The 9,638-nt window shown below is 31.8% G+C and overlaps 1 protein-coding gene and 1 long non-coding RNA gene across 2 annotated transcripts; both read left to right on the top strand.

Annotated features, from left to right (window-relative positions):
* The first annotated feature begins 5,622 nt into the window (after positions 1-5,622).
* On the top strand, positions 5,623-6,043 carry LOC116144714. The gene is made up of 3 exons (XR_004130311.1): positions 5,623-5,698; positions 5,821-5,870; positions 5,954-6,043. It is a non-coding gene; the product is annotated as an uncharacterized LOC116144714 (long non-coding RNA).
* A 2,258-nt stretch (positions 6,044-8,301) lies between these two features.
* On the top strand, positions 8,302-9,288 carry LOC116144720 (agamous-like MADS-box protein AGL62). The gene has a single exon (XM_031430158.1). The coding sequence runs from the start codon at positions 8,302-8,304 to the stop codon at positions 9,286-9,288; it is 987 nt and encodes a 328-aa protein (XP_031286018.1).
* Positions 9,289-9,638: the final 350 nt, after the last annotated feature.

Here is a 9,638-nt window from a genome sequence, read left to right on the forward strand (position 1 = left end):
TTTAGGGTGCTACTGCAGTCTTCTCTCAGCATGAGTCCAATCCCGTAAACAAGTTATCACTTCAATCATCTCTTCGGTTAAAGAGCATCTTCTGTCTTCAACAATCCGGCCACTCGTTGAAAATGCTGACTTAGATGCAATTGTAGAAACTGGTATAGATAAAATGTCACGTGCCATTTTGGCTACAATAGGGAATCGACTTTGATGTTGGTTCCACCATTGAAGGACATCAATCTCACGTTTCTCCTTCTTCGTCATGTAGTACATGTCCATTTGTAGGTAGTGATTTAGCTCATTTGGTCCATGTATGTACGAGCTGGAGCTGCTACTTTCGCCATGTTCCATATACGTCCACATGCTCGATCCTTGATAGAGGTCGATCGTCTCTCCTGGATGTTCCACTTCTACTTCCATTGTACATGTTCTGATATAAAGAAATTTTTTTTTCCAAATTTTGCTTAAAGTCAGTCAAATAAGACGTATAATCATTTCCTAAATGCTAGCATATCTAAGTAATTATACATTTAACTACGTGTAATTTAAACCTAGAATCTACAAAAAGACATAATCCATATAAAAATGGAATATCTAACAAATATTTCTCGTATTTTTCTTCCATCTTTAAAGTAATTTCCATTAGAACGTCATTATATCTATATTTAGCAAAAGTTTTAGAAATTTGAAGTAAAATATCTAACGCTAAATTAGTAGTCGGATAATAAATACCACTTAATGTATTAGTGGAATCATAAAAAAATTTTAAGAAATGAATAAAAAAGTTCACAAACTGTCTAATCATCATAGCTGACAACTTCCTCTAGACGGTTCTTCCAGTTGACTAAATCTGTAATTTGTATTGCGGTTGGCAAAGGTTTTTCCTACATCAAGTAGGTGGAGTTCCAATAGATAGATATGTCTGTACATAACTTTAAATGTCGAACCAATGGGTCCTCTTGCCTACAATATTTGAAGTACTCATGCCATCTTTTATTGCTACCGCCGATGATAAATCTGATAGCCACGCGCACCCTTTCCATTTTCGAATGTATAGCATCTAAACTTGCTTTAACAATCAAATTAATGATGTGGTAAGCACATCTCTGGTGAAAAAAATTGCCTTCACCACGCGAATTCAATCTCTTTTCAAATAAAGAGATTGTCGCGGTGTTAGCAGCTGCATTATCAAGCGTTAGTGCTACAACTCTATCAGTTAATACATATTCTTGCAAAATTTCAAGAATTGCCAAAATAAATAGTGTCAGCACTATGTTTTTCATATAATGGTTTAAAACCTATCAATTTTTGTTGTAAACCCCAACTATGATATGAGAAATGTATTGTGACAGTTAAAAAATTTGTTTTTGATCTACAAGCCCATATGTCGGATGTAAATGCAATAGATATATTCCTAAAATTTTGAAATTCATTTTTAAGTTTATTATTTATTTTGTTATAAAGTTTTAGCATATCTCTTCTACTTGTACTTCTACTAATAGGGGTATATGCAGGACAAAATACAGTTTTAATCCTCTGTCTATTTTAAAATGCAAATTTCTGTAAAATTTTAAATGCAAATTTTTTTAATTTTGTAAAATTTTATTTTAACTCCTACAATTTTTATGTATTTTAAAATTTATAGGAGGTTTTATGTAATTGTTCACAGACTAAAAAAATAAACCAAAAGGGTTTGGGCCGGGGCCTTGGAGGAGGGCCCAATGGAAGGATCGAGCCCTCTTCCTTAGGCCTGGTCCAGTTTTGAAACTGGGCCTACTAAAATTGATCATTGATCAGGTTTTTGGACTCGATCTCAAATGCCTAGCTTTGGGTCTAGGTCTAGGGTATTTACACCCATATATCGTAAAATCCAACTATTGACACGTTTCAATATTTTTGTACTCTGCTTTTATACATGAGGTCCCAAACGTACAAGCTACAATAACCATTACACGTATAAGAATACAAAATAGGGAGTGAATATGCACAATAGAAAGCGATGGTGTGGGCCTTATTAAAATGTTTTGAGGACAAGTGTAAATAAGATAAAACATGATTTGATATAATGGTTGGATGTCACATACGTAGCATCAAGGCCTTCTTAAGGCGAGTAAACGGCTTTTTCCTACCCAAGGCTCGCCTTAATGAACTTTCTCACCCAAAAAATTTCAAAATACGGCTTTCACATCCAAAGTTAATATTCCGTTACTATTTAAAACCGATTCTAGCTGCAAAAATTTTCTCCATCATCGCCATTTGAACCCCCGATCTCTTCTCTATAAAACTCTTCTCGTTGCAACACATAATTTCTCGTTATTTATCAGTCATCGCAAAACTAGAGTTTTATGTTCTTAGTTGATTTCTGAGGCGAATATTTAATTAATCACCAGTTCACCACCATTCGATCTACTGACCTCTATTATACAAAACCCCTCTTACCCTGACTTTTAGTAACTTATCGAACACCGGCTGAGAAAGTGAAATATATTTTGGGTTAACGGAATATAAACTTTAGATAAGAAAGTGGTATTTTAAAACTTTTTGAGTAGGAAAAGACCATTAAGGCAAACCTTGGGTGGGAAAAAGTCGCAAACCAAGAGAGAGACGTCTCACTTCTATGTCATCTTACATCTTTTGATATTAATAGGTATAAGATAAAACTTTATTTGACACAAAAATTATTACACAATAGTACACTTACAATCCAATAACACAAACTTTTTCTTATAACGTCGACGTGACAACTCGCAATAGGTTCTGCTTGCCCAATAATAGGTCTCATATACCCAATTGTAAACTGATCAATTATGAATTGTCACATTAGAGTTGTGAGAGAAAGTTTGTAAGATTGAATTGTGAGTAAATCTTTATTGAAAATTATTTTGGTATATCATCTAAAATTGTTTATCACTACTCTTATATAATTCAATGTATAAACCGATAAAATGTGAACTGATATGGCGTAAAAGATAGACATTAACAAAGTTTAGAAATTCTAATTCTGTCAACATTTTTGTTTTATATATAAATTTTGTATTACTACTTTCTATATACAATGAAAAGCACATTTCAATTAAATACTAAAAAAGGATCTTTACTACTTTCTCTCTCTTGACCATTGCGTGGTTTTCTTCAGCCGTTTATATTCATNCTTAGTGGCTAAGTATACTTCGTAGTTAAGTAAACTTAGTGGCAAAGAAACTTAAAGGATAATGCTTATCCATCCACCTAAGGTTGCCACCTAAGGGTGCCACTTAATGTTTACTTAAGGATTAAGTTTACTTAAGGACTAAGTATTCGATGTATGTAATCATTTCTTTGAGGAGATTTAGCCTATAAATAGGCCACCCCTCCTTTGTAAATTTCATAACTTGAATCCTTTCAATACAGAGTTTATATTTTCTCTAAACTTCTCTCTCAATTTTATACTTTGAGCTTGTAAACTTGTGTGAGCGTTAGACTGTTTAACTCATTTCCGCCGAGTTAAGGCCGCACGAACTTAGCAAAGAAGTTAAGTGCGTGACATTAGGCTCTTAACAAGTTTAAAATTGAACAGAAGGCAGATATATTTACATTCAGGGGCATCAATAACAATCTGGTCCCCAATATGAGATTCTAAAAATATATTTAGCTTCTTCAAAACAGGAGCAACAATTTTTAAATTCACAGCTACATGACCTTCTTTGTATCCTTCAATTAGTAACTCTTCAAGCACCGGGCAGCAAGAAAAGAGTCTCTCCGCCATTTCTTCAGTTAAATTACCTTTAACATGGAGGACTTTGAGAGAAGGAAACTCGATCAAGCTGGGGACACAGAAAGTCAATCCTGATTGCAGCTTTTAGGCTAGTGTTTTATAAGTAAAAAGTTCAGAGGTAACATGAAAAGTCGAACATCCATGACATTAAGATCGATTTCGCGAACCTTTCACCAAATTACGAGCTGTATCCAGCAATAAATGCAATACAACTCAGTCACTCCAGCACTATAAACTGAGGGCTTGAATTTTCTAATTTGAGCCGTGGTGCGATGACTGACTACATGGTTCACCGTGGCAAAAAATGCCATCGATTCACTAGCACTCCGATCTGGATGGCAAGTTAATATCAGGTACACATCTCCACACATCCTTCCACCGATACGCAAGGACGCAGCAAGTTTTGATGGAAGATAATATCTGAGCAAGAACTACATCTGGGAGTCCACTTATCAGATCATCTTTGTTATCACAATCTTGATCGTTTTTCTAATAACAAAGCATCGATATTTGGCGAATCGCGATAAACACAAGAATTAAAGACCAAACACGNTAATCGAGATATCTAAATCAATTTATATGTGTTTTGATAATCTATAAAGTTCATTGAATGTCCTGTAAACTCAATGTTTTAAAATAAGTTACAAATGTGATAAATAATTACAAGATTCGAACAAAAAAAATCAATAAAATGAGTAAACTTTCTTAACCGTCAAGACGATATTTGGAATTAGCTAGTTCCATAATTAGTAATTAGTAGATTTGGGATCCTAACATATTATGCCACGAAGAAGAGGGGGTATATGATCTACTGTGCTAAAAAATGTTTGTGAGCTCAAGATCACTTTTTGTGTTTCATACATTAAAACTTCACCATGTCTACAATTACAAACAACCGCAACTTCAAAGAGAAACCCATTGGGCGGCCCAATCCTAAAAATAATGTCAAGCAATGTAGGACGGGAAAATACTTTTGGTGGATGGCATGACCCAAATAAGCCCCCTAATTAGTTTATATATATATAATTTAAAAATATATTATATACACAAAATTACCAAAAAAATACTATTTATATAAATAATTCTTAACAAATAATAATATTAATAAAAAAGAGTAACAGTATAATGATGATTTCTTTTTCAATGAAATCTTATTATTTATTTTGTTATTTCTCGCTCGACCATTTTGTTATTTCTCCTCCATAAAATGATTAAGTGGATAATTTTTTTAAATCAATATCGGAACTTACAAACAGTTTAGCTGAGGTTTGAATAACACCACTCATATTAAAGTTATAAGAGTTAAACATTATATTAATAGTCTTCCATATTTTTTTTTTTTTTTTTTACTAGGAGTGTCCGAGCTCATTATACACACCTCAACTAATCTTTGAGACCTTGAAGTTAACTATCGAGTAAGCTTCTAGTGGTGACCCTTATTAGAGTTTGAGGTTAATCAAACTTAAAACCTTTTGAGTAATATATTCAAAAGCCTTAATTGACCACTTGACCATCCAATGATGGTTATAACCTTCAATATAAAAAATGATAATATTTTCTTACATTTTTCACATGAATCTAATTAATTAGGTTGCAATAATTTGGGTTAAAATCACAAAGAGTTTACATGGGTATTTTATTGGCTTTGTTTTAGATGAGATGATAAATAATTGATGATAAACTGGTGTGCTTATCCATAACCTTCTCTATTATTGATCAAATTGTACTATATTCTTTGTTTTTTTCCCAATCAAAACCCAAATCACTTTGAATTAATCCTAGCTCTTCTGTTCATCTCCAGTACTAAAGATATATTGTATAGCTACTCTTTCTTAAATTTCCTGAACAAAGTTATAATGAACTTCCCTTCATGTTTTCTCCTCATTCTATTACTAGTATCTATCTCATTCTCTCATTCATCTTCACCCACCACCATCACCAAACTTGAAGGTCCTCTCTCTCTCTCTCTCTCTCTCTCTCTCTCTCTCTCTAACACCTGTTTTCTTGTTTCTTTTTTGCTTATCCAGAATGATTGTGGTACTTAAATTCTCATTACTTGTTGATTTTATTAGATTATGGGATTCAGAAAGTGAGAAAATATTCATCAATACAAGAAAACCCGGTAATCATCTCTTCTTCTTTCAGGCAAACGTATATGTATGTATATACATCAGTTTAGTTTAATCTTTGTTGTTTTAATTTCAGTCAGTTGTTGAAGGTGACGACGATCAAGTCAAGAGGAAATACTTGCATGAAGTACATTCAGGACCCAATCCCATCAGCAATTCTCTTCCTCAACGCAAATGGAAAACAAGTTTGCCAAATCCATAACTTCATCTTATTTGCTTCTCTCCAATAATTTATCTTTAGCTGCAAGCTACCCGAGAATGCAGTAGATTTTTTTTTTCTCAGTGTCTATTATATTATTATTGTTATAATCAATCATTAACACATGATTAATTATAGGTTTCATTATGATCATCATCATCTCATTAATTATATTTAATTAGTCTTTTAACTTGTGCCCATTAAATAATTAAATATAATGAGTGTATTAATTAAGAATTTCTCACTTGTCTTAATAAACATGATTAATTAATTAATTATTTTCATATTTTCATATGTAAAATATTACTGTGAAAGATTCGTAAGAAGGTGACAGCTAGCGATGAGCATGTTTTCTTTGACCAGAGGACACGTGGATATCAAAGGGTTACTTCATTGAATAGCTAAATCTGCTAAAATCTCTCGCTTAATTTCAATCTTGCTTTTTCTAAAGTTAAAGTTGCCAACATCTTTTTTATTTATTTTTATTTTATTTTTTATAGTCGGGTGTCTGATTGCATATACCTCAACTAATTTTTTAGAAATCTAAAATTACTGAATGGGTAAAAGCGTCAATAACTATCCCTATTAGCAGGTGTGAGGACTCAAACTCAAAAAACCATATTAGATCATCCTTTTATTCTTTTATTATCAAAGAGATTTGAACTTGAAAAATCATATTAGATCCTCTTTTACTTTTTTACTATCGGACTATCCAATGATGGTTAAGTTAGCAACAATTTTACTTAAAATGAAATTAATTATAGTAGAACCTATCTATAGTCATAATGTTAAGACCAACTAAATTTATTACTATGAGAAGATTATAACTTAATAAAGTTGTAGTTACAATTATTATTTTTTTATTTAAAAAAAATTCTTATTTTATAATTCAGGTTTTATTAGTATTAAGATTTTAATTCATTGTTTTAGTAGCATTAGGAAAATACGAAAATGGATATCAAAGAGTTATTGTAGAATTGAGTGATCTGATTCAACAACTTCACTACACTAATCAAATAAATATTAATGTGTCTCAATCATCCAAATGATTAACAAGTCATGCATGTTTTAATTAAAGAAAAAACATTACTAGAATTAAAAAAGAAGAGGAAGGAGATAATCCTAAAGATGATAGTACAGAAATACCAAAAGTTTCATGTTAAGAAGCTTTAAACATACTTCAAAAGTTAGAAATATTTTGACTTCAATAAAAAAAGTGTCTATGTTGACGACTTATTATGAACCTGGAAGATAAAAAATGTGATAACAATTTTATAATATAAATAATTGTTAAACAACTTTAGATAAATATTTTATTTTATTTTATTTTAAACCTTTGATATAATATAGCATATATTTTTTACAATATACATATAATTATTATTATGTAGAGGCAAGTTCCTTTAGTACGGGACCTGTAAAAATTATAACTTATTATAATATAAAATTTATTCTTATTTATAACTGGTCCAAGTTAGGACTATAATTTTTTATGATTATATAAAGATTATTCCCATATAAAATATTACTATAAAAGGTTCTACTGTATAATTTTCTCCCTCACATTTTACCCATTCAAACATATTTAGTGATACTTAAAAGAAAAAAAAATGCAATTAACTCTAAATAAAAAAGGAATTCTGATATCAAACTAAAATTCAGTTAATTTATATGTGAACTTCATTAAATAAAGCCAATACAAAATTATTGCAATGTTTTTCAAAAAAAAAAAAATGCTTTTGTTGATCCAATAATTATTAAAAAAAAGTTGAACAGAAGAAAAGATTGAAATTATTAAAAGCAAATTCGTACAATTCTGAAAAAAGTTCTTTTGTTGCTGTGTTTGCTTTTTTAAAAGTACTTTTAAGAAACACGTGTTATAAAATCTGTGGTGACATAAAGCATTTTTAAATATAATTTTGCCCATTAATAATTGGGGGGGGCGTCGGCTGGGTAGTGCGGCGTCGTTTAGTTATCATGTTCATGTGTTTACCATGTTATAATATTTGAGTTTGTTATTTCTGTAATTATTAACATTCCTATTTTGACAACCCGCATAAGATCTCTTGTAATATTTGTCATTAATGAACAAAAGTCTCCTCCATTAAGGACCTGCTACTCCAACTCCGTTCACAACTTGGATTCAGTTCAAACCCATGAATCAACCTTATAAAAACAAACACAAACAGTACAAGCTTCAATCAAAATTAAGTGGCTAATGAACAATGGCGCCCGCAAGCAGAAAAATCCCAATGAAGAAACGTGAAACCAGAGCCAAAAGAGCCGTCACTTTCTCTAAAAGACGTTATGGATTATTCAACAAAGCTGCCGAATTATGCATTCGTTCTGGAGCTGAAATCGCCATGGTGGTTTCTTCACCTTGTTCGAAACAAAACATCTTCTCTTTCGGACACCCTTCCGTTTATTCAGTGTTTGACGCTTTTCTTCACAATCGTGTTCCTCCACCAGTGGATGATGCAATCAAACGGTCAGCCGTTTCTCTCTATAATGAAATTAAGGAACTTGAGAAAGAACCGAAGAATGGAGAGGAAAAAATTGATGGGTTGTTGAATGATTTTGAAGACATGGAGAAAAATTTGAAGTCCATTGATGAGTTACTTGTTGTGGAAGAAAAGATGGAGAATTTGAAAGAAAATGCGTTGATGAGATTAAGTGAGTTGCTGTCTTCAAACGTCTTTGCTTCAGGAATTTTTGGCGACATTCGTGTTCACAATACTGATTTTAGTAATGGAATTAACGCTGCTTTGGCTTCGGAATTTTCCCATCTTGATCAGATTCTTATGAATGGTGATAACAACTCCGTTTTCAATCCTGATTTTCCTGGGAAAATTGGGAACAATAGTTTTTTCAATGCCAATTTTGATGTTGGAATCAACAATGCTTCAAGTTCTGATGCAGTTTATCCTGGTGGGAATTTTCTGGGTGGAGAGACAATTAACCAGGGAGTTGAATTGGGGGCAATGGTGAAATCTATTTCCAATCCTGAAGCTTATTTTAACCAAAACGATTCTGAGAATCTACAGGCCATGTTTGATGACTATGAAAACAAAAATCTTCAATTTTTCTCTTCTGCAGACACAGATCAAATTTCTATTGCAGATTTTGTTGACCAGAATGAGGCCATGCCTCTCGCAACGGTGGATCATTTTGGGCAGCTGCTTTCTTATGGTCTGCCTTATTTTTTCCATTAATCAGTTTGTATTATTTGGTTGGAATAAATAAAAGTTCTTTTTTTCTCAACTTGTGATTCTTATTTTTGGGTTGATTTTAATTCATGCCTTGAAGACATAAAAATATTTTAATTTAATTAGAGTTAACTACTTTTTTCCACCCAAACTATAATTTAATAACACTTTTTCAATCATACATTTTTAAAATATCATTTTACTATGCAAATTTATATTTCAATGGTAAACAGAAAGTAAACTTAATCCAAACTGTTGAGCTTTTGAAGAGGGGAGGTCATTGAGTCTTTTAGTAGTAAAATATTAGATTTTAATGATTGAGATTTATTGGAATTTGACTTAAGAGGGACAGTTGT

The sequence above is a fragment of the Pistacia vera genome, unplaced genomic scaffold, assembly GCF_008641045.1.
Source record: "Pistacia vera cultivar Batoury unplaced genomic scaffold, PisVer_v2 Contig453, whole genome shotgun sequence".
Classification (NCBI taxonomy): domain Eukaryota; kingdom Viridiplantae; phylum Streptophyta; class Magnoliopsida; order Sapindales; family Anacardiaceae; genus Pistacia; species Pistacia vera.